At 42.8% G+C, this 24,809-nt stretch overlaps 1 protein-coding gene across 8 annotated transcripts in view; it reads right to left on the bottom strand.

Annotated features, from left to right (window-relative positions):
- Positions 1 to 24,809, bottom strand: part of LOC138758165 (ankyrin-2-like) — a 355,676-nt gene that overhangs the window by 200,742 nt on the left and 130,125 nt on the right. For all 8 annotated transcript variants that reach the window (XM_069926699.1, XM_069926701.1, XM_069926700.1 and 5 more), the window contains 5 exons: positions 12,171 to 12,368; positions 5,889 to 5,987; positions 5,305 to 5,403; positions 2,508 to 2,606; positions 2,030 to 2,128 (listed from right to left, as the gene is read on the bottom strand). In XM_069926699.1, coding sequence (XP_069782800.1) covers positions 2,030 to 2,128; positions 2,508 to 2,606; positions 5,305 to 5,403; positions 5,889 to 5,987; positions 12,171 to 12,368 — 594 coding nt within the window. The remainder of the gene's footprint in view (positions 1 to 2,029; positions 2,129 to 2,507; positions 2,607 to 5,304; positions 5,404 to 5,888; positions 5,988 to 12,170; positions 12,369 to 24,809) is intronic.

Genomic DNA, 24,809 nt, shown 5'->3' with positions numbered 1-24,809 from the left:
GAGACAGACATGGGAAGGGGGTTAACGGGAACTGTAGAAGCTGATGTTAATGCCATCTGGTTGTAAACTGCTGAGATGGAATATAAGGCGTTGTTCCTCCAATTTGCAGGTGGCCTCAGTTTGGCAGTGCATGAAGCCATGGACAGTCATGTCGGAGTGGCAATGATGCATGGATTTGATGTGGCTGGTCACTGGGAAGTCCTTGCTGTTGCAGCAGACGGAGTGAAGATGCTCAATGAGCATTCTCCAATTGTGCATACTGTCTCTCTGATGGAGAGGGGAACACAAAGCCAGCACATGATGCAATAGCTGACCCCTGGTGTTTCAGGAAGGAATGTTTAGTGCCTTGAACGGTGGAGGGGGGAAGCATAGGAACCAATCAGCATTTCTTGTGGTCACAGGGTAGGTACCAAAGCAGTGATTTATGGGAAGGGATGAGTGGACGAGTGAGTCACGGAGTTAACAAACCCTGTAGAAAGCGGAGAAGGGATGGGAGGTGAAGATGTGTCTAGCAATGGGATCACATTGTAGATGGCAGGGGATAATATGTTCATGCAGAGGCTGATGGCTGATAGCTGAGGACTAGGGAAACCCTAACCTTGTGTTTCAAACCAGTAGAGACGAGGGCAGATGTGTGGGAAACAGTGGGTGAGGACCAAGCCACATTTCCTGAAGAAGGAGGACACTTCAAATGTTCTGGAATGGATGACCTGAACCTGGGAGCAGATGAGAAAAAGGAATGGAATCATTACGAGACAAAGTGTGAAGAGGTGTAGTTGAGGTAACTGTGGGAGTTTGTGGTTTTCTAGAAGATACCTGTAGATAGTTTTTCTCCCAAGGTGGAGACAGAGAGATGGCAAAAGGGTGCAAGTTGCCAGAAATGAACCAACAAATGTGGAAAAAATGAGATAAAGCAATGGAATATTTACAGGAGACAGGGTATGAAGAGGTGTAGTTGAGGTAACTGGGAGTTTGTGGGTTTCTGGAAGATATCTGTGGATAGTTTCTCTCCCAAAGTGGAGACAGAGAGATGGAGAAAGGGGTGCGTGTTGCCGGAGATGGACCAAGTGAATTTGAGATTGGGGTGAAAGTTAGAATTTGAATTAGTTTGTCTTGAGCTTCCAATGCTCTGTCACTGTTAGATATTAGAAACAGCAATAGTTCTATATATAAACCTGGACTGCCAGCAAAAAAAAAGATGCTGAATTGATAGAAACTAAGGCAGGTGAGCAAGAGCATGGTTGGTTTTCTACCACTTGATAAAGTAAGACATTTGGGAGGAAATTTCAGCTGTTAGGGTCTTGGCAGGCATGATTAAGTTTGAGACAGCAGTACAGTATCTTGGAGGATGTAAAGTCCCAAAAGAAATTCTGGAGACAGAGAGAACTGAGACCATGAACTAACTAATTAGAATCAATGCTTAAAGAATCGTCTCCTTCCAAATTATATTTTTCTTTTACTTCTTAACTACAGGAATCTTTTGCAAGAATTGTATATATTTAATGTTATATTAATTTGGGGTTGCAATTGGGCTGCAATTTATTGCTTTTACCCCATTAAATATATTATAAATTAACATGTATTTCTTTCCTTACTGCATTTTTAAACCCAAAATCCTGCTGAATTCTGCTTTCATTAAAAACACTGACCTCAAGCTTTTCATAAACCTTTATCAAATTGGTTTCATCAGTTGCACATACTTCAAGCTTTTAATAAACCGCTCTCAAATTGATTTCAAGAAGAACACAGACATCATGAGATTTTATAAACCCCTCCAAAAGAAATCAATTTATTTTCCACTTCAACTGCAGGCCAGCTGGATCGTTAGGAATAACATTAAAAAAAATAACTTCTATTTTTAAACTGCTGTTAAATAATATAATCACTTAACTTTTAATTAAGCAAACGCGTCAACATTATAATAAATTGTGCAGAAAATGCTATAAAATGAGCTTCAAATTTATTCAGAAAAGGCAATGAAAGGTCTCTGAAACACTCGTGAGATATCGTCATTGTGGAATGTACTTACAGTTGTAGTGGTGGTGACCTCTTCCGTGACCACCTTCAGGGTATCAACCACGGAGATGTATCCAAGTCGTTTGGCAATAGCTAAGGCAGTGTTGCCGTTCTGCAAGGAAGAGAGTTGTTCTCATACTTTGTCAAATTTCTGTCTAAGCTAATGATGTGCTAACTTTGTAACAAATGACATTTATTTAACTTGTTCTGGTTTGATTCACTGCTTTCAGTGACACTTTGGGACTGTTCAGTTAACTTGAGAGATGAGTATTAGTAACACCTGAATAAGAGAATTATTATAAAAGCTAACCCAATAATGTGATGAAAAATAGATGACGAAAAATGTTTTTTTTTTCTGAAATTTAAAATCAATAGATTGTGACCTCCTGGGAAGACGACAATTATTGGTATCAGTGATGCTTACTGACTCATGTGCATTTTGTGCAGACAGAATTTTCCAGAAACACTCCCAGGCAAAGATATAGACTTACTGCAGTGATGGCATTGGCTCTGGCACCATGCTGAAGGAGGACATTGATGATGTGGGTGTGACCCTGCTGTGCTGCTTGGTGTAAAGGTGTATATCCATTCTGAAAATGCAGACAAATTCATTCAGGAACAATTGGAATGAAGGAAACCAAATAGAATAAATGAGAAATATTAGCATATTATCAGAAAAGCATTGCTGGGGTAAAATATGAAGACTTCTCTCAATACATGGACAAAAACATATTAGATGAATGAGAAACATTCAGATACTATAGTACTTTGGACACAGCATTCAAAGCCAGCTTGTATTGCTCATTCACAGGTACCCTTACAATGTTGAAGAGCCAGCATCTTGTGCACCATTGCCAACAGTCATTGGATGAAGAACAGAAAACAGGCCATTTGGCACTTCTAGTCTGTGCCGAAGCACCATTCTGCTAGTCCCATTGACCTGCACTCATTTCATAACCCTCCAGACCTCTCCCATCCATGTATCTATCCAATTTATTTTTAAAATTTAAGAGTGAGCCTGCATTTACCACGCCAGATAGCAGCCCGTTCCACACTCCCACCACTCTCTGAGGGAAGAAGTTCCCCCTAATATTCCTCCTAAATCTTTCTCCTTTCAGCTTAAAACTGACCTCACGTATTTATCTCCCCTAATTAAAATGGAAAGAGCCTACTCGCATTTACTCTGTCCATACCTCTCATAATGTTGCAAATCTCCCCTCATTCTTCTACACTCCAAGGAATAAAGTCCAAATCTGTTTAATCTTTCCCTGTAACTCAACTCCTGAAGACCCAGCAACATTCTAGTAAATCTTCTCTGCACTCTCTCAATCTTATTGATATCCTTTCTGTAGTTTGGCAACAAGAACTGCACACAATACTCCAAATTTGGCCTCACCAATATCTTATAACTATGAAGTTAGAACTGTTCTCCCTGCACAGGTTTCCTCTGGTCTGTTTTCCTTCCATATCCCAAATATGTTTGAGTTTGGGAAATAATGTGGGCCTGTGTAAATTGTCCCTAGTGTGCAGGTGAGTGGCAAAATCTTGTGGGGGGGGGGGGGGGGGGAGAATTAAAAAGAATAAAATTATATTAGGGTAGGATTTATGTAAATGTGCTTCTGGTTGGTCTTGACTAGATGGGCTGAAGGACCTCTTTCCATGTTGTTTCTCTCTATGTCACCTTGACTCTAACCAATGCTGTACCTCAGTAGTTGCATTGACCTACTGATAACATGTAGCAAAGAAACAGGCCACTTGCTCAAATAGTCTGCAATGGCAGTTTATTTCCCATGTCCACCTTCTCCAATTCAATCTATGAATCCATTTATTTTTCCTTTCCCCTTTTCTCACTGTGAGCTAGAACTCTTCCTATTCTCAGTGGGAGTTAGCTGAGCCAGACTCATAGGTACTTTGATCAAAGGCTCAAGGCTGAAACACCAGTTGTCCATTTTGATATTTGCTACATAGAGGACACCGTTTGACCTGCTGAGTTTCTCCAGCATTTTGTGTTTTTACTTCAACCACGATGTCTGCAGACTTTCATCTTTCACTGTGCAAAGATGCTGAACTTGGTGTCTTTTGTGTTGACTCATTCAGTTTCACTCAGAAGACAGCAAGGAGCTCTATAAATCTCTGGTGAGATCATACCTAGAATATTCTGTTCAGTTCTGATCATTTCATTATAAGAAGGATATGGAAGATATGAAGAGGGCGTTGAGGAGATTTAACAGGATGTTGCCTGCAGTGGAAAATGGGTCTTATGAGGGAAGGTTAGCACAGCTGAGTTTTTCTCTTTGGAGTGAAGAAGGATGAGAGGTGCTTCAATAGAGGTCTACAAGTATGAGAGGCATAGATGAGGTGGACAGCCAGCATGTTTTTCCCAGGACAGGAGCAGTAAACACCAGAAGACATCTGCACAAAGTGAAAGGAGGAAAGTCTGGGAAAGGCATGAGGTGTATAGAAATTTCTCATCCGCTCAAGTTTGAGCAAATACCTCCAAACCCATTGGATGGTGCTTCATCCTACAGCAAGACAATGATCATAAACATAATGCTAAAACGACATAGGAATTTTTCAAAGCTAAAAACTGGAAATGCTTGAAAGGCCCAAGTACTGAACAGAAAACAAAGCGACAAGCTCCTAAAACAAGCAGGAACTGAAGACAGCTGTAGTAGAGGCCTGGCAGAGCATCACCAGAGAAGATACTCAGCACCTGGTGATATCTATAAATCATAGACTTCAAGCAGTCATTGCATGCAAGGGATTTACAACAAAGTACGAAACATGTTTCTTTTGATATACATATCATTGCTATGCCCCAAATATTATGATGGCCTGGAAAAAAAGGGGACAATGTATAAATTTCTACGTGCTCCAACCAAAATGTCTACAAATAACCTTGAACAAAATCTAAAAGTGTGTGTGAGTGTGTGTGAGTGAGAGTGAGAGAGAGAGAGAGAGAGAGAGAGAGAGAGAGAGAGAGAGAGAGAGAGAGAGAGAGTGCATATATAAAAATATATATATGCTGTAAAATCCCTCTTATCCAGAATTCAATAAAGCGGCAGCAACAAGGAACCAGGGAAAAAAAATCATGGAAAATAAATAGGTTAAGAATACGGAAGTTTAAAATTGACGCCCCTAGTGGTTAGTTTACGAATCAATGCAACACGCAATCTCAAGCAACCGGAAAATTCACTTCTCCGGCCTCTGCCAACCTCTATACATGCTAGATTCTGGGGGTTTTACTGTATAGCCCAGTACCAATATACTGAGAACACATTTGTTTACCTTAGTCTTAGCATTGACATTGGAGCCATGCTTAAGGAGGAAATTAACCATCTTGATGTTTCCATAGTGACAAGCCACGATAAGAGGAGTATAACCAACCTGAGAACACAGAACAAATTTTATGATTGTAAGAATGCCGAACCAAAAGGTAACAGTACTGGTGTCCCCAGGTCACAGGACAGTGCTGGTGCCTCCAGGTCACATGTGACCATAGTTCATGGGAAAGAAACAACTGTTCAAATGATATGGCAGAGAGTGAAGGATACAAGTGGAATTCTGAATTCAGGGATAAGAGAAATTGGTTTATGATAATAAATTGTTATTCTTATATCTTGAAAATATATTTTAAATAAGATTCCATTCCACAAGCTATAAATTACTCATTTCATTTTAGCGACATTGGAATCATCCTGTTGACATCAGATTATGACAAAACAAATGCTTGCATTTTACATTCTGATAAAAATCAATTGAAAGTACTTGTTAAAAAGTTTCTCAAGTTTGCCATGTATGATGGAAATGAAGATATTAGCTTATGGACAAAAACATAATCATTTTTTTTAAAACTATGTTTTAAAAAATACCTTCGTCTGGGCATCAAGATTTGCTCCTTGCTTTACCAGAATTTCTGCCACATTAACCCTGTCCTCTTGAGCTGCAAGGTGCAGTGCTGACAGTCCGCTCTGAATATGAGAGAAATGATATCTGAAATTATTTTTCATAGAGCATGCAAGCATCTTCTTTATCATCTGAATTTGATTATTTTCTTTTCATCTCTTTCCGATCCCTTAACAGATCCAGTATTGTCAGCATGGTGTCCACTGCTGTTGTCACTGGAGCAAACAGCAAACTTCTCTTCCACGACCACTGAGTACATTTACTTCTGATTATCCTTCCAGTGGAAATCAGACTCCTTCAAACTCACATACAGTCAGTGTTCCTGTTGTGAGAATTGGTTGCAAACTGCTGAACTGTAGAAAAAAATGATAGAGGAAGAGGCAAGAAAACTGATTGATTAACTACTGGTGAAGTCAGCAGTTACAAGTTAGGGAAAGAGGGAAAGCTTCCAGTTATCCTCAAAAAGGTTTGGTATTTTATCTGTATAACATTTTTTTTTAAATTTTAAAGATGTTCCCACCCTGGAGCCCAGTTTTAAGAAACATTTGACTTCTAATTGTTCTGTCAAGATCCTTTAGCAAGTGGTTCTCAACCTTTTTCCACTCACATACCACCTTAAGTAATCCCTATGCCATCAGTGCTCTGTGATTAGTAAGGGATTGCTTAAGGAGTTACGAAGGTGGGAAGAAAAAGGTTGAGAACCACTGTGTTAATTGTTCCTAATTGACTCATGATGTGCACGATTTCATAACTCCATAGGAAATGGCACAACGACAATTTTTCTCAAGCAAAATATTTCAGTAACAATTGGGTCTGGTGCAGTGGTTCTCAACCTTTCCCCTCCCCCCCCCCTCCACTCAATACCACCTTGAGTAATCCCCTATTAATTACCGAGCATTGGAATAACTTAAGGTGGCATGTGAGTGGAAAGAAAATGTTTGAAAACCACTGAGCTAAACTAAGAAGTGGGGATTGCAGGAGAGTCTGGAGATTCAAGAGAGTTCAAAGGGGATGGAAGGGAAATCGCAGAAAAATTATTGGATTGAGTTGGAGGGGGAAGAGGCCAAGGGAGATTTGTACTGTCAAGTGATCAATGTTGAGCAAGCTGAGTGGACCAGACCTGGTTTCTGTGACATACCTAGGAGGGCTATCGAGATTTCTGTTTTCATTCCAACAATCAGGAATTATTGCAGAATTATAGTACTATAAAATGGAAAGGAGACTGCAAATAAATTATAAGCCTGTAAATGCTAAGCAAATGTAAGAGTTCAGAGCGTTGGATACAAAAGTAGTGAGCTAATGTCAGTTTGACGGGTCATTGTATGTTATTACAGTTGCACTCTCACCAATGTATCAATCTCCACTTTTAAGGAAGGTTGTTAATGTATTGAAAGTCAGGTTTACTGGACTAATACCTAGAGTAGGCTGCTCGTCATGTGCAAAGGTATTTGCTGGAGTTTAGACGAACACGGGTCTTTGGAAGACTTCGCAAAGCAAAGTTGAATTGGTCATTGAATTTTTTTGAAGCAGATGCAGATAGACTTTTAATAATCAAAAGATTGAAAGGTTTCTATGCTGAGTGAAAGTTAATTTGGTCACCTGTGATCTTACTAAATGAAGGAATAGAATCATAAGCCGTGTTTCTACTGAGCGATGAAAATTCGGGGCAATGCGAGGTGATGCGCGGTGATGCGAAGTAACACCTCGAATTTTTCCTCAGTAGAATCACATCGGGTAGTGGCCGATGCGCGGTGATGCGAGGAGCTCTGTCGTCCTCCTTTTGAGGTGGTCGATGTGCGGTGATGCGAGGGACGATTTTTCAGTAGAAACACAGCGAGTAACGAATTTGCGGTGTACTGGAAGTCTCGATTTTTCATCTGCGCTTTTCAATTGATCATCGCATGCACGCACCGGCACAGCGCATTATCTTATTGCATATATATACTGCACAAGCTACCTACTAGCTAGCTATACTGCGTTCATATCGCCTCCGCTGTTCCTTTGTGTATCGTTAAATTGGAGTAATTTCCTTGGACAAATATCAAGCTTGTCTGTCGTTATAATAATTTTTCGTTTCTTCGTTGGAATATGTCGGACAGTATCAACTGGACATTTGATCTTCAGCGATTCTTGATCACAAAATGGCAGAAATGATGGTGAAGGGCATTTTGGATGGGAAAACAAAACGACCTGATATGTGACCTTAAAATACGCGATTTCCTGGTCACCTCTCATCGCCCCGCATCACCGTGTATTTATCGCTCAGTAGAAACAGTTCAGGTAGTCGTAAAATATGAGATGATGCGGGGGACAAAAATTTGCGGTGATGTGAGGTGATGCGGGATGATACGAGGTGTCCCAGTAGAAACACGCACATTGAGTCATGCTGCCTAGTCTTACTCTGAATTTATGGGCTCAACCCCCGGTGGCCTTCAGAAATGCTCAACACTGAAATTATCACCAAGGTTAAAGCCATTCACAAATCTCTCAGAATGCTTTCCTCCATCATATCATCTCTGTTGTGGGGTTAATGGATGAATATCAAACATTTCTGACTCAGCAAATTCATTGTCTGACAGCAGGCAAGCTGGAAGGGACACAATCGGAAGGGGGAGTTTGTCACAGATTTAATTTCTCTACAATCTTGCAAGGAGAACGCAGGAAGAAATTGAACAGATGCTAGATATCGTGGAGAGAAGTGCACTGCATTTTGATCCAAAATCATCTCATGTTTAGAGTGAATAATAGCTTGTGAGCGAAATGTGCAGATGGATGCATAACTGTGCAGAATGAGAGAGAGAAATTAATGTCATGGGTTATCATTCAGGTTATAGGTTTGTGAGGTACAATAAATGGAGGCCATTTTCACGTACAGCAGTTTTACCATTTTGCACATGTTCTGAATATCATGGAACAACCCAGATACAGAACACACAGGCGGCGGGACCCAAAGCAGTGTATCCACATAGGATGAAGGTTGCTGGCGTCTGTGTTCAAAGGACATACACCAGGCTGAGGACTGCTGGAGACTGGCTCAAGTCTTGCTGAAGGGGTACTGAGATGCGAGAAGGTGCTGGAGGCTTCCTGATCATGTCAGATTGTGCATCTGGAGCTCCGGTTGCCGATGGTTTGGACCGGAGGTTGTGGGGCTGCGGAGGCTGCGGGAGCACTGGAGGCGAATCTGTGGACACTCAGTGTCCCTGGGGGAACTCTCTTTTGCTTCTATTTCTTTGGCTGTAAGGGGCACTGGGCAATTTATTTTGCTGATCGCAAATCTTTGTCTGCCTTCTGGTAGGCTGAAGGAAATTTTGTGTAATATCACTAATTCTGTTTTATTACATGACAATAACATGAATCTTGAATATTTTCTAACATTCTCGCAAACACTTCTTTTGGATAAGAGGGTTGTGAACGTCACACCACTTTTTTTTAAAGAAAAGAGGGAGAGAGAAACCAGGAAAATATAGACCAGTTAGCCTGCTTTCAGTCATGGGGAAAAATGCTGGAGTCAATTAGTAGAGATGTCATTGTTACATTGATGGAGAGAAGTGAAAGGGTTAGTCCAAGTCAGGGTCGATATGTGAACTGGAGAAAATATTTGACAAATCTTCTAAAGGTTTTTAAGAATGTAACCAGTCGAATAGACATTGGTGAACCAATTGGTTTATTTGGGTTTTCGAAAGGCATTTGATAAGATCCTGTACAGAACACTAGCATGCAGAATTAGAGATTTTACCTGTTATCTGGCATCTATGGGAATTTGCTGGTTGCTTCAGATGACATGTGTGATTTGAAAACTGGCTGCTAGGGGAGCCTATTTTAAATTTTGTTTTCTTTTTAAAACTATTTCTGTGATATTTACTTGCCAGTTGCTTTAATTCCAGATAACATGGGTTTACTGTAATGGGGGAAATGAACTGACAAGGTGGGCACGCAGGAAGCCGAAAGTGGTGAATAGATGGGTCCTTTACAGATTATCAGGTAGTTACCAATGTGGTACCAGAAGCTGGGATCATCTATTCACAATTTAAATTGATCCCGATGAAGGAGTTATACAAAGTTTTGCAAAATTTACAAAGGACACTGTGAGGGTGGCAGTGTGAGTTGTAAGGAAGATTCGAAGAGACTACAAGTTGACTTGGAAAGATTAGGAGAACGAGCAAATGCATGGCTGATGCCAATATATTATAGATAAATGTGTGGTTATCTACTTTGGTGGCAATAATAAAGATTATTATCTGAGAAATTGGGAAAAGGGTAACTATAACGAGAACTAGGTGTTATGGTGCATCAGTCACCATCATACAGAGTGGAAAACAATCCCTTCAGCCCAACTTGCCCACGCTGAACAAAATGTCCCACCCTCACTGGTTCCACCCTCCTGTGTTTAGCCCATATCCCTCTGAACCTATCCTATCCATGTCTCTGTCCAAGATTTTTAAAAAATATTCCCATGGGTACCTGCTTCAACCACCTCCTCCAGCAGCCCGTTTCATATACACACACCGCCATCTGTTCCTCCTCAATCTCCCTCCCATCATTTTAAACCTATGGCCTCTGGTTACTGATTCCCCTACTCTGGACAAAAGACCCTGAGTGTTCACTTGTCATTAAAGGTTAGAATGCAGGTACAGCAAGTGGTGAAGAAAGGAAATGGTATGTTGGCCTTTATTGCAGTTTTAAACATAGAAGCAGGAAGATCTTACTTCAGTGGTTTGGGGTCTTGGTGAGGCCATTACTCTTGCTATTGAGGGGATGCAGCAACGTTTCACCAGACTGTTTCTAGGCTTGGTAGGACTGATATAAGAAGAAACATCACGAGATAAAGAAACAGAAGCAGGCCACTAGGCCCAATGGGTCTGTTCCGTGACTCTACACTAAACTGAATTATGCTCACAGCTAGTTCCAATTTTCAGCCTTTTTCCCTATATCCCTTGATACCCTTACTAATGAGATACCTATTAATTTCTTATTTAAATACTCCCAGTGATCTGGCCTCCACTGCTTTGTGTGGCAGTGAGTTCCATAGATCCACGACCCTCTGACAAGATGGGCAAGGGTTATACTCATTGGAATTTAGAAGAATGAGAAGGGATTACATTGAGACAAAAAATTCTGACAGGACTAGGCAGGTTAGATTCAGGAAGAATGTTCTCAGCATTGGGAAAGACCAGAACAAAGGAGCACAGTCCAGGGATAAGCCATTTAGAACCGAAATGAGAAGAAACCTTTTCACTCAGTAAACTTGTTGTCAAAAGGGAGTTGAATGTGACCTTACTCACTAAAGGGATTAAGGGATCATGGAGAGAAAGCAGGAATAGAGTAGTGAAATGGTCTGAGCAGTCATGATTGCATTGAATGGTGGACCAGGCACAAGGGGCTGAATGGCCTTGTGATCTTCTTTACTCTGTACCTATATCTCATATTATTTTTAATGTTTTGACTCATATCATTTTATTTGCAGTGTTTGCTTAGCATTAATTTTAAAATATTCTGGGCTATGCTATTCTGTGACCCTGACTATTTCCCCTGCTGGGATGAGTTTGAGCTCAACTCCGTGAAAGTGACCTACACCGATTACAAGTATACTCATTTGATCTCACCCTCTCTATTTTCATTTATGGGGAACATTCTCCGAAAGTGCGCACTTTTCATTGAATTTTCACTTTAAAAAATTTATTTAGACATACAGCACAGTAACAGGTCATTTCAGCCCACAAGCCCGTGCCGTCCAATTTACATCCAATTGACCTACACCTCCTGGTACACAGATAATCAACATTCTGCCCAATGGTGAAGGGCTAAAGGAAGAACTTTCAATGTAGTGAGCATTTCTACAGTTAATTCTTGCACCAATATAGAAAGACAAGAAGGAAATCAATCTGTACTCACTTGCATGTTTACATCCCTCATTTAATTTGAAATGTTTTATTCAAGTTTTTATAAAACAAAATCATACAGGGAAGTGCCAGGATATGAACCAATTAGATATTCTAAATGTGGGCTTCCATCAGTGGGGGGGGTTACAGTTTCTCCCCACTTTCAAAAGATGTGCAGGTTAGCAGGTGAATTGATCATATGATTGTAATTGGACCGCGTACACTTGTGGGGCCAGTTTTCCTGCTGTATCTCTAAATATAAAATTTAAATTTAATACCTTTAGAAAATTCAAGTTCCCAAATCCAAGCATTGCTTTGTACTCAATATAATAGGTAAATATGTTCCACACAATAATTTCTTCTTATTACCTTCGTGGCTAGGCTAACGTTGGCATTTTTATCCATCAGGCACGAAACTATTTCCACATGTCCCTCCTGTGATGCCAGGTGAAGGGGTGTAACACCCTGTTTTGTCAATGCATTAGTCTCTGCTCCATATTCCAGTAAGGCAGTAGCAATTTCCATTTGGTTCTTCTTGGCAGCAATGTGCAGAGGGGTGTAGCCATTCTGGAAAAGCATTGAGACTTAGACCAGGCCACTTACCAACATGCTTAAATCAATTTCAAACATTTTGTAAAATGTCAGCTGCAGCCAAACCCATCAATGATTTAATTTGCTGCTATGGAATAAGCTTGCAGTGTCAATAATCTGGATACTCTTCACCCTTTTTCATAAACCTGATATTCTGAGTTAAAACAACTTGGCATATTCCAATTACAATGAATTTCATTGCCTCTCACACTGAAACATTAGTAAATATCTAATAACATGAAATATGTGATGAAAAAACTGTGGTGAAAGGATTTTGAGTAAATCTGAACTCCAGAATAAAACATTTTTTGAAACCATTTTGCAACAGCCCATGTTCATTCCATTCATTTTATTTCTGCTACAACTTGAAAACAAATGTATTCTACCTTACATTATCTTGGCAAATTAAGTAAAACCAGAGCAACTGAAAGCAAAAACACTTAAAAATATTACTTTGGTCCCTAATGCCTTGTTTGCTGTGAGAAAAATAGATGTTTGAGGAAGTTATCAGTTTAAGTATTCTTGTTGGTTATTCATTTCAACAAGAGAAAGGTTTGAGCAGAGCAGCAGCTTAATGAAAAAAAGTTTGGCTCTGTGGTCTGCATGAGGAGAATTCTTTGAAGAAAGACTTGGAACCGAAATGTCGGTAAATATACCTCTGCCTCCTATAGAGGCTGCAAGACTGGCCGAGTTCCTTCAGTGTTTTTACTGAATGGTCTGAGTGTTGGCATTTTAACACTGTTAGTACTGTAATCCCATGAACGCTAACACTAAATATGGCCAATCAGAAAATCCAGAGTGGCACAGTTGGTGTGGCAGTTAGTGCAATGCCTTAACGGTACCAATGATTGGGACCGGGATTTGAATCTTGTGCTGTTTGTAAGGAGTTGGTACGTTATCACTGTTTTTCACTGAGGGCTATGGTTTCAACCCATCGTTCAAAATGCAGCAGGGGGTGTAGGTTAATTGGAACCTCAACCAACCAATTTTCCCCTGCAACCGCTGCAACCGTGTCTGCCTGTCCCGCATCGGACTTGTCAGCCACAAACGAGCCTGCAGCTGACGTGGACATTTACCCCCTCCATAAATCTTCGTCCGCGAAGCCAAGCCAAAGGATAGACACATGGGCCAAAATGGCCTGTTACCGTGCTGAATGTCAAAATTTAAAATTAAATGCAACTTTTTCCTTGATCTTCACTCTTGAACATCATTTTCCACTACCAAAATTCAATTCCATTGACTCCAAGTGCAATAAAACTTGGAATACAGCCATATCACATTTTCAGTGCATTTAATCAAGAATAAATTTCAGCCAAATTAAATGTTCAAATCTGTTTTTGAGATGGGACAACAGCGCTGACAGATTTCAGAAGATATCTTGGGAAAGGGAACCTACAGGGTATCTTTCAGAATAACTTCTGTGGCAGAGACCTGCCCTAACACCGACTGGGCAATGTAACTGTTGCACTTTGATTCATAATAATGATGAACCACTGCACAGAGTTTGGGTATTATCCTGCAAAAGCAACAGTAATCGGGTGAAAAAGAGCTGAAAAAATTCCATTCAACCCTGACCTGAGCAGATTATTTGATTTAATTATGAATCTTCTTTTTCTCTTCAGAACTAAATGTCCTAACAAGTTGACAGATTCGAAAACTAATGAACATCTACAATGAAACCAGAAAATCACAATTACTTTTCTTTAATTATAAATCTAAAAACGCAGATTGGGCATTTACCTTGAATTTTAAGATCACACTGATAACTTGTTCTGTAATTAACCAAATAGATTTACATTTAAGCTAACATTTGTTATCTCAAATGATATTGTTCTTCCAATATCTTTTAAGTACCTCATAGAGATAATTTCAATCAATATTTACCAATATTATAACCTCAACTCCACCAGATTTAGAAAAAAAAATGTACGTTAGTTCAGCCAATTCCGGTTTCCTATAAAATAAAGGAACATAATTTCATGGAAGCAATGATAAATTTTAATTCCCAGTTCTGATAAAGGATCTCCACTAAAACCCGATTTTATTAAAAATGTTTTACCAAGATGATTTTTTTTGCAGCAGCTTTGATTTACAGTTTATTTCCAGAATTTTTGGTTTTTATTGAGGATTTGTGACATCTTAAGATGTTTATTAAACGATAACAGTCCAGATGGACTCAGTCCTCTGGTGGCCTCAACTCAATTTCAATTCAAGACTCACATCTGTTGCTTAATTCTGATAACAGTTCATTAAGCCAATATATTTCAGGACCAAAACACAACAATTGTACAATCCACATGGGGATGAAGATTACATTTGCCACAGTTATCTCCAGTTTAGCACTTCAATGAGGCAGCACTGATCTGTTTGTTGATGCAAGCGGAATACAATGATACAGTGTAATTGAAAATACAAGCGTCTCCTTTCATGTTAATTTTGAGAGTTGAAGCATCTCTCTCATGGGATGATTTCTGTCCAGACTTCTGCAGAATATTAAATGTGGTACTGCAATTCAAATTCTTAATGCGACAAAGTAGAAAAATAGACTTACAGCCTAATACAGTTGAATTGCAATGTGATGCCATTATGCTTCAGATTAAGTGAATTTTGGACAGATCTAACGTGAAGGGTAATGTTCATTTCACCAAGACACCATGGGAAGAATATACTGACTTTGGAGTAATGGAGTGGGGATTCACCAGAATGATGACAGCGTTACATGAAGTTGGCCTACAGGCCAACTTTGAGTTTCAGGCTGGTAGCTTATCCAACTGAAGTGTTCAAAATGATCAAGGGATTTGTTAAGATGGACACAGAGAAACTATTTTCTCTGGGATTGGAGAAACGATAATCAGGGGCACGATTAAATCAAGGCCATTCAGCAGTGAAATCAATAAGCACTTACAAAGGTTAGTGAAAGCTAGAGTCCTCGGCCCAAAATATGATGGATGCTGAGTCAACTAAAATTGAATGGCAATAACAGCTGGAATAAAAAGCAGATAGAATGCACTGCTGCCTGTAAGAAGTTTGTACGCTCACCAAGTGACCTCTGTGGGTTTTCCCCAGGTGCTCCAGTTTCCCCCACCCTCCAAGACATATGGGGTTGGGAGGTATATTAGGTGGCACGCACTTCATGAGCCAGAAGGGTCCTCTATTATGCTGTGTCATTAAAATAACATTTTTTTTAAAAATGGGAGTACAAGTTCAAGAGGCTGACTGATCAACTTTTGTAAACACAATTTTAATTTTCAAACCACTGAGTTTTTGTTTTCATAACTTAATTATTGTGTTGCTTGAACTTTATGGAAATGTAACTAATGATTGGGTTCAATGAACCATTGGGTCTGTGTTGATGCTATGACATAGTTTCAGCATCGTTATGAATCAAAAGAACTAAAATGGCATGGAAATGGAGTTTCCACTGTGAGAGATAATAGATTATAGGAAGTAAAGTTAGTATGAATAAAATAAAGAATAATAGACTAGATTAGAGGAAGTTAAGTAAGTGCTGAATAGGGATGAATTCCGATAAGAGTGTGAGGAAGGGTTCTGCAAGTACAATAGAAGAAAGATCTTATAGTGATAGAAAGAATTAGCAAGTTCTGCATATAGAATTAGTAAATCCTGGGGGTTGAGAGGTGTGAATAAGGACAAAAGCAGATTCATGAATGAGGACAATGACATGATGGAACCAGACAGGATACCCCATGGTCTTCCAAGTTTACTGAAACTGCACATAGGCAGACAAAGAATTACCAAATGCCAAACCAATCCAGGAGGCAGAAGAATGTTAAGGGGGGGGGGGGGGTATCTCTACACTGAAATGAACTGTATAAAAGTTGGGTGAGCCCCAGTATGTGTGTGTATTCCCATGGTAAGGGAAAGCACCCAACTTTGCACTGTTGTACAATAAATGTTCTTTGTTCTCAATTTTTGTCTCGAGTGAAATCTGTGGAGGTACTTCTGTTTCTCACAAATGGGGGCTCGTCCGGGATCCCACTCCCTCCACTGACAGAGTGCCCGACGACGGGGGTAGGTGCACCCCGGCTGATTCAGCTGGACTCCCGGACGATGGGTGACTGGTCAGTGGACGAAGCGAGAGGAGGCATTGAGAACAAAAGACGGGAGGACGTTAAGGAAGCGAGCTAGGAATAGCTACTGGATCCCGGTAAGAGGAATTTATTTACCTGTTAGTATGGGAGGAGTAAGTAGCAAGGGAAACAGTCCTGGAGAAGGACGGGAGGATCAGATACCTAAACATAGTCCGTTAGGATTAATGTTATCTGATTGGGGTGCAGGGAAAACCCATGGAAAGGATAAACAGACCATGGTCAGGTATTACTATCAGGAATGGGTTAAGAATCCGATAAGAGGGAGTTCAGTATATTGGCCAAAGTTCGGATCCGACGAGGACTGGATGTGTCAGGCATTGAACATCTGGCTCTACCAAAATCAAGGAGGTAATACCGAGAGCAGAGAATATGCAGCCTGTTGGCTCAGTGGATCGTTTGATCAAATGATTTTGAGCGAAAAGGATTGTAAGAACAAGAAGGACGAGGAACCTTCTGCTCCTGATGTACAAGGATGGGATGTGTTACATTCCCTTCCTCCACCTTATGCCCCCCCTGTACCGGCTCCCTTTTTCACCTTCCCCTCTTCCTCCCCAGTTAGAGAAAGAAGAAGAAAGTAGGGGTGGTATGGTGACCCGCTCACAGAGTACAAGATTACCGCCTCACTTGACACGAGAGGGAGGAGATTTTGTTTCTGAGGGTCATTCAGAAAATCATAAAGGGAGGGATAAGCCAGAAATTAACTGCATGAGACCTTTATGAGAGGTTCCCTTGGGAGGGGACGTGGGGGGTCTCGGATTCGTAAATGTGCCTCTGACCAGTACGGAGGTGCGCAACTTTAAGAAGGAAATGCCCTCTCTGATAGAAGACCCTCAGGGATGTGCAGAACAATTAGATCAATTTTTGGAACCTAATATATATACCTGGGATGAATTAATGTCTATCTTTTAGACTCTGTTTACTTTGGAGGAGTGTGGAATGATTCACCAGGCAGGGATTAGAATCTGGGCTAGGGAACACCAAGGGGGACCAGAGGCGATACCTGGAGAAGCTAAATTTCCCCTGGCAAACCAAAATTGGGATAAGACTACTAATGATGGTCGCATGCGAATGGATGAGTACAGGGTTAATCTAATTAAAGGAATGAAGGAGTCGGTTCCAAAAGGACAGAACTTTAAGAAGGCATTTGAGGTTCCCCAAGGTCCCGAGGAGACCCCCTCTGCATTTCTGAATAGATTACGTGCGGCCATACAGCAATATGGGGGGGGTTGGATATAGGATCCCCAGCAGGTGAACAGTTGGTATTGATGGGCTTTGTTACTAATTTAGCCCCAGATATCAGGAAGAAATTACAAAAGACAGAGAATTGGTATGAACAGGGAATAACACAGCTTTTACAGATCGCACAAAGGACATATGTCCAGAGGTCTGAAGATAAACAGAAGGGAAAGGCTAAGATTTGGATGCAGGCAGTCAAGGAAGTTGTGGAGGGACAGCAGGGAAATGTTAGGAGCTGTGTGCCAGCTCCTAGATGCTGGGAGGAGCGCCAGGAGTGGGGAAGTAGAGACCAGAGCAGAGGCAGAGGTAGAGGAGAATTCCGGGCATGACGACCATCCCTGGGACCCCGTGGAGACCCTGGTAGAAATTGGGAAACAGGAGCATTAGTTTGCTATTATTGTAACAAGGAGGGACACTTTAAGAGGGAATGCCCAGTGCAAGCCAGGGAGACGCAATCTTATGCATTGATGGAGGCAGATTATGAATAGGGAGGTCAGGGTTCTCAGCCAATACACACCGTGGGGCTGCACGGAGAACCATTGGTAAATTTAAGCATAGGACCCCACGGTGACAAGATGACCTTTTTAGTAGATTCTGGGGCAGCCGGTCTAGTATTTTACAATGGCCCGAGGGTGTTAAAACAGAAGGGACAGTGCTGGTTTCAGGAGGGGGAGGAAGAGATTTTACGGTCCCTATACTAAAGAATGTAAGGACAGAAATGGGAGAAAAGATAATAACAGAGGATATTTTACTAGTTCCCCAAGCTGGAGTTTGCCTGTTGGAACGAGATTTACAAGACCAATTGGCTATCGGTACCAGACCACAGGGATCAGGTATCGGGGTTCAATTTTATGTACTAACAGAGGTGGATCGGGAACTAATAAATCCTAGAGTATGGGCAAAAAGAGGCAATAGAGGGGGATTAGATGTTCCTCCCCTGCAAGTTACTTTAAAAGACCCTGACCAAGTAATTAGACGAAAACAGTACCCAATTCCTATGGCTGGCCGAAAGGGGCTGCAGCCAGTAATTGACCGGTTGGTGAAAGATGGTATACTCGAACCTTGTATGTCACCTTTTAATACCCCAATTTTACCTGTCCAAAAACCAGACGGTACCTATCGATTAGTGCAGGATTTGAGGGAATTAAACAAAATCATTCTCACCTGTTATCCAGTCGTATCTAACCCCTAAATGATAATGGGTAAAATTGATCCCCATAGTAAATGGTTTAGTGTAATTGACCTCAAAGATGCCTTCTGGACTTGTCCGTTGGCAACAGACAGTAGGGTCATGTTTGCATTTGAGTGGGAGAATCCTTTTACAGGATGGAAAAATCAATACCGGTGGACAGTCCTTCCCCAGGGTTTTACAGAATCCCCAAATTTGTTTGGCCAAGTTTTAGAACAGGTACTAGATGAGGCCCCTCAGAGAGAGAATTGTCAATTATACAATATGTTGATGACTTATTAATCACAGGAAAAACATAAGATGTGGTTAAACAATACACTGTTGAATTTCTGAATTTCCTAGGGAATAAGGGTCTTAGAGTGAGCGAGCCAAAGTTACAATTTGTTCAATCTGAAGTTAAATACTTAGGTCAAGGGATTAGGAAGATAAGTCCAGAGAGAACACGCGGTATTCTGCAGATCCCGCCTCCAAAGAGTGCTCGAGAACTTAGGAAATTCCTTGGTTTAGTGGGATACTGAAGAATTTGGATTGAGAATTATTCTAGCCTGGTCAAATTTCTTTATGATAAACTTGCGACTCTAGGGGGCTGAAACTGTTGTCTGGACAGAGGAGGAGATTAAAGATTTTACCTTGGTGAAACAGTGTCTTATTAGTGCCCCAGTTTTGGCTTTACCCGACCTAAATAAGCCATTTGATCTATATTCCAATGCGAAAGATGGTGTGGCCATGGGAGTATTAACGCAAGAGAGGGGAGGCTTTAGACAACCAGTTGCCTTTCTGTCAAAAATTTTAGATCCCATTTGTTGTGGTTGGCCAGAATGTGTGCAAACAATTGCAGCCACTGCTATTTTAGTCGAAGAAGGATAAAAGATTACGTTTGGTGCCCCAATGTTAGTTCATACCCCTCACACAGTCCGCACCATTCTCTTACAACGTGCCGGAAGGTGGCTTACTGATTCTAGAATTTTAAAGTATGAAGTGATTCTCATGGATAGGGGTGATTTGACACTGATTATAAACAAAGAACAGAATCCAGCCGCCTTCTTGGTTTCTCCAGATTCTGATACTATCCCCAATGATTTAGAGCATGTATGTTTAGAAGTGATCGATTTACAGACAAAAATTAGAGATGATTTAAGTGATGAACCTTTACGGGAGGGCGAAAGATGGTTTATTGATGGATCTTCCCGCTGCATTGACGGCATTCGTTATAGCGGGTAATATAGTGGATGGGAATGAAGGAGTTGTGATTGAAGCCGGTCGTCTTCCCGGTCATTAGTCGGCACAATCCTGTGAATTATATGCCCTCTGTTGAGCTCTCCAGGGTTTAGAGGGAAAGGTGGGCACAATCTATACCGACTCAAAGTATGTCTTTGGTGTAGTGCACACCTTTGGAAAGATTTGAAAAGAGTGGGGAATGATAACTGGGAAAGGACAAAAGTTGATCCATGAAAACTTAATTATTCAATCCTTAGATGCTCTTATGTTACCTGAGGAGATAGCTGTAGTTCATGTATGGGGCCATCAACTTATTGGCAGTCCTGAAGCACAGGGGAACAGACGGGCAGATGAAGCTGCCAAACAGGCTGCACTCACAGAAAAAATAGACATGCAGCTGTTACTCCCCACCCCACATGAGGTTCAAAAGACTCCCATCTTTTCACGAGAAGATGAGGTTTATATGAAAAACCAGGGAATGCATCAAACTGCTGGTGGATTGTGGTGGACGGTAGAGGGACGCCAAGTACTGAACAATGCCTTGGCTCGTCAGATGATTGATCAGCTCCACCAGCAGACACATTGGGGAACACAGGCACTTGTTAATGCTTTTGTACGGTCCTTTAATTGCTCGGGAATATACACCATAGCCAAGCAAAGTACTCGGAGGTGCCCAATCTGTCAGCGAATGAATAAGAAAGTCATGTGCCAGGCAATGCCTGGCGGTCGCGATATAGGCGTACACCCGTTTCAACGACTACAGATTGACTTCGCGGAATTACCTAAGATAGGGGTTTATAAATACCTCCTGGTGATGGTGGATCATTTTACTCGATGGGTTGAGGCTTTCCCGACCCCTGTTAGGTAAAAACATCATGAGCTGGGAATGTAGAGGGAGTCTCCCAGTGCTGGGCCGTAACAAGATGCAGTTGTGACCTTGTACTCTCAAGATAAGAGTGGGGATGACAAATTGATGTGCAGGAGGCTAGCAGAGAGGGACAGCAACAGTTTATTCATTGGACAATGTCATGGTATGATAATTTACTAAGTACGTATCCTAAGGTATATAAAAAACACCATTTTCTGATAACAGGAGAATGCGCCTTCTCCAACTAACACTGTTAGTTGCAAGTGTTACAATCCGGCAATAAAGAACAAAGAACCTTGATTTCGACTCAGTCTGTGTTTGACTCACTCATTCATGAACAAAGCAGACCTAACACCCCTAATGATCGTGCTAGCACCGTTATTCGGATATTACTAGAGTCTGTTATTCCGCGTTATGGCATTATTCAAACCATTGCCTCAGATCGAGGTACACATTTTACCTCTCAGGTACTCCAGGGTATGTGTAAAATTCTGGGAATAGATTGGCAGTTATATACCCCATGGCACCCCCAGAGTTCAGGCCGTGTTGAGCGGATAAATCAGACCCTGAAAGATCAACTCACTCGAGTTCATGAGGAAACTGGCCTCTCCTGGATTAAATGCTTACCCTTAGCTTTAATTAGGACTCGCACAGCTCCTCGTAAGGACCTTGCTGTCTCACCATATGAAATGATGTTTGGTCTTCCTTATATGGGATTCCACACTGATACCCCTATCCCTGAGACTAATGACCAGTTGTAGAGCTCGTCGAAAGAATCAAAGAGTTGTTGATCCAAACCAAGGCTTTTATTAGCAAAAGACAGGAGCTCTTCACAGGTGGCCGACCAGTCCGGAATGATCCGACCTGGCTAGGGACACAACCCTTTAAGGCCCAGACAGTAGGCGTGGCTACTGTAAGCACAGTCTAGATACTGTAATTATATACACTATATACATTGGTGATAGACCTGTACTATCACATTCACCCCTTCTTGGAGAACTGACCCTGGAAAAAAAAACAAAAAAACGAGGGAGAGAATGAAAGGAAGGGGTAGATTAAGGACTGTAGTGGTCAGGGGGTCTGACCATCTGGCGTGACCACCTTGGTGCCGGGATTGGGGTCGCTGGAGTGGTGTCGCCAGCGGGCTCATCGGGTGAGACCGCTCCTTCGCTCAATTCCCCAGTCGTGTTGTCGGCAGGGTGGCCCGGGTCGTTGGGGTGTTGTTGGTCCTTCTGATGCGGCACGGGGCCTGGGGAATAAAGAGTTGGGGAAGGTTGGGTTGGGGGGTTTGCTGGATCTACCGTGTCCTGAGCTAGGTCCCGCACCGAAACAGTGCCCTCCTGCCCATCTGGGAAATCAACGTAGGCGTAATGCGGGTTCGCGTGGAGTAGAGTCACTCGGTCGACCAAGGGGTCGTTCTTTGAGTACCGGACATGGCATCGCAAAAGGACGGGGCCAGGGACGGTGAGCCATGCCGGTACAGTGGTTCCTGATTTGGATTTCCTCGGGAAAAGGAATATCCTTTCGTGGGGGGGGGGCATTTGTTGCAGTACATAGGAGGGAGCGGATGGAGTGTAAGGCACTAGTGAGAAACTCCTGCCAGTGAGAGGTGGGGAGACCTTTAGACCGGAGAGCCAGTGTAACCGCTCTCCATATGGTGGCATTCTCCCTCTCGACCTGGCCGTTACCGCGTGGGTTATAGCTCATGGTCCTGCTTGAAGCGATACCACACTCCAGAAGGTACTGTTGCAGCTCTGCGCTCATGAATGAGGACCCCCTATCACTGTGGATGGAATTGGGGTACCCGAAAATGGCGAAAATACTGTGAAGGGCCTGTATCACTGAGGTGGCAGTGGTGTCTGGGCAGGGCACAGCGAACGGGAAGCGGGAGTACTCGTCGATGGCCATAAGGATGTAGTTATTACGGTTGGTCGACGGTAGGGGCCCCTTAAAGTCTACGCTAAGACGCTCGAAGGGGCGGGTGGCTTTGATAACGTGGGAGTTATCCGGACGGAAGAAGTGGGGCTTGCATTCAGCACACACCGAACAGGCTCGGGTCATGGAGCGGATCTCCTCGACTGTGTAGGGTAGGTTGCGCGCCTTGACAAAGTGGGCAAACCTAGTGACCCCTGGATGACAGAGCACCTCATGGAGTTTCTGTAGTCTGTCCATCTGTATGCTGGCACACATCCCCCTGGAGAGCGCGTCAGGTGGGTCGTTGAGCTTACCAGGCCGGTACAGGATGTCATAGTTAAAGGTGGAGAGTTCAATTCTCCATCTGGCGATTTTTTCGTTTTTTATCTTACCACGCTGGGTGTTGCTGAACATGAAGGAGACCGCGCGTTGATCAGTCAAGAGTGTAAAGCGCCTCCCAGCGAGGTAATGTCTCCAACGACGCACCGCTTCAACTATGGCCTGGGCCTCCTTCTCGATCGAGGAGTGTCTACTCTTTGGACCCTGGAGGGTTCTGGAGAAGAAAGCTACAGGCCGACCGGCCTGGTTCAAGGTGGCTGCCAGGGTGAAGTCGGATGCATCGCACTCAACTTGAAATGGGACAGACTCATCGATCGCGTGCAGCGTCGCAGCGGCGATGTCGGATTTGATTCGATCGAAAGCTGCTCTGGCTTCGGTCGAGAGGGGAAAGGAGGTGGTCTTGATAAGAGGACGCGCCTTGTCGGCGTAGTGTGGAATCCATTGGGCGTAATATGAGAAAAGGCCCAGGCAGCGTTTGAGCGCTTTCTGGGTATGGCGGGAGGGGTAAGTCCATTAGGGGATGCGTGCGGTCAGGATCTGGCAAGACTATCCTGTTCTCCACCACGCAACCTAGAATCGCGAGTCGTGTGGTCCGGAAGACACAATTGTCCAAATTGTAAGTCAGGTTCAGCCGATGGGCAGTTTGAAGAAATTTATCTAGGTTGGCGTCGTGATCCTGCGTGTCGTGGCCACAGATGGTGATATTGTCCAGATACGGGAAGGTAGCGGTTAACCCGTTCTGGTCCACCATCCGGTCCATATCCCGCTGGAAGACTGCGACACCATTCGTGACCCCGAATGGTACCCTGAGAAATTGATATAGCCGCCAATTCGCTTCGAAGGCCGTGAATGGTCGGTCCTCACAGCGGATCGGGAGCTGGTGGTAGGCCGAACGTAGGTCAATGGTGGTGAATATGCGGTATTGGGCGATCTGGTTCACCACATCCATGATGCGTGGCGGGGGTACGCATCCAGGAGCGTGAAGCGGTTAATGGTCTGGCTATAGTCGACCACCATTCCCATTCATGACAACCACCACCTGGGCTCTCCAGGGACTTGAACTGGGTTCGATGATGCCCTCATCCAGCAATTTACACAGCTCACTCCAAATGAATTGCCTGTTTTCGTAACTATATTGCCGACTTTTGGTGGCCACAGGCTTCCAGCCAGGGGTGAGGTTTGCGAAGAGTGCTGGCAGGGCAATCCAGAGTGTGGAAAGGCCGCAGGATTGGCCCCGGGGCACGTTGCTTGGGTGCTTCGGGGGTGGGGCGATGGCAGACCGATAGGGGGGCATGGGGTCCCCCAAAGTGTAGGGACACCGTTCGGAACTGACACTGAAAGTCTAATCCCAGCAACACTGGGTGCACAATTGGGGAAGGACGAATAATTTGAAGTGGGTGACCGTTACGCCCTGTACTTCCAGCGTGGCGATGGAATACCCCTTTATCCCAGTCGAGTGCGACCTCGTCGCTAATGAGATCCTCTGGGTAGTGGGGATAATGTCAAGTCCCCAACGGAGGCCCAGATCTGGCTGGATAAAA

Source organism: Narcine bancroftii, chromosome 3 (assembly GCF_036971445.1).
Source record: "Narcine bancroftii isolate sNarBan1 chromosome 3, sNarBan1.hap1, whole genome shotgun sequence".
Lineage (NCBI taxonomy): Eukaryota > Metazoa > Chordata > Chondrichthyes > Torpediniformes > Narcinidae > Narcine > Narcine bancroftii.
Note: the sequence above shows the minus strand (reverse complement) of the source record. Positions and strands in the feature narration are given on the sequence as shown.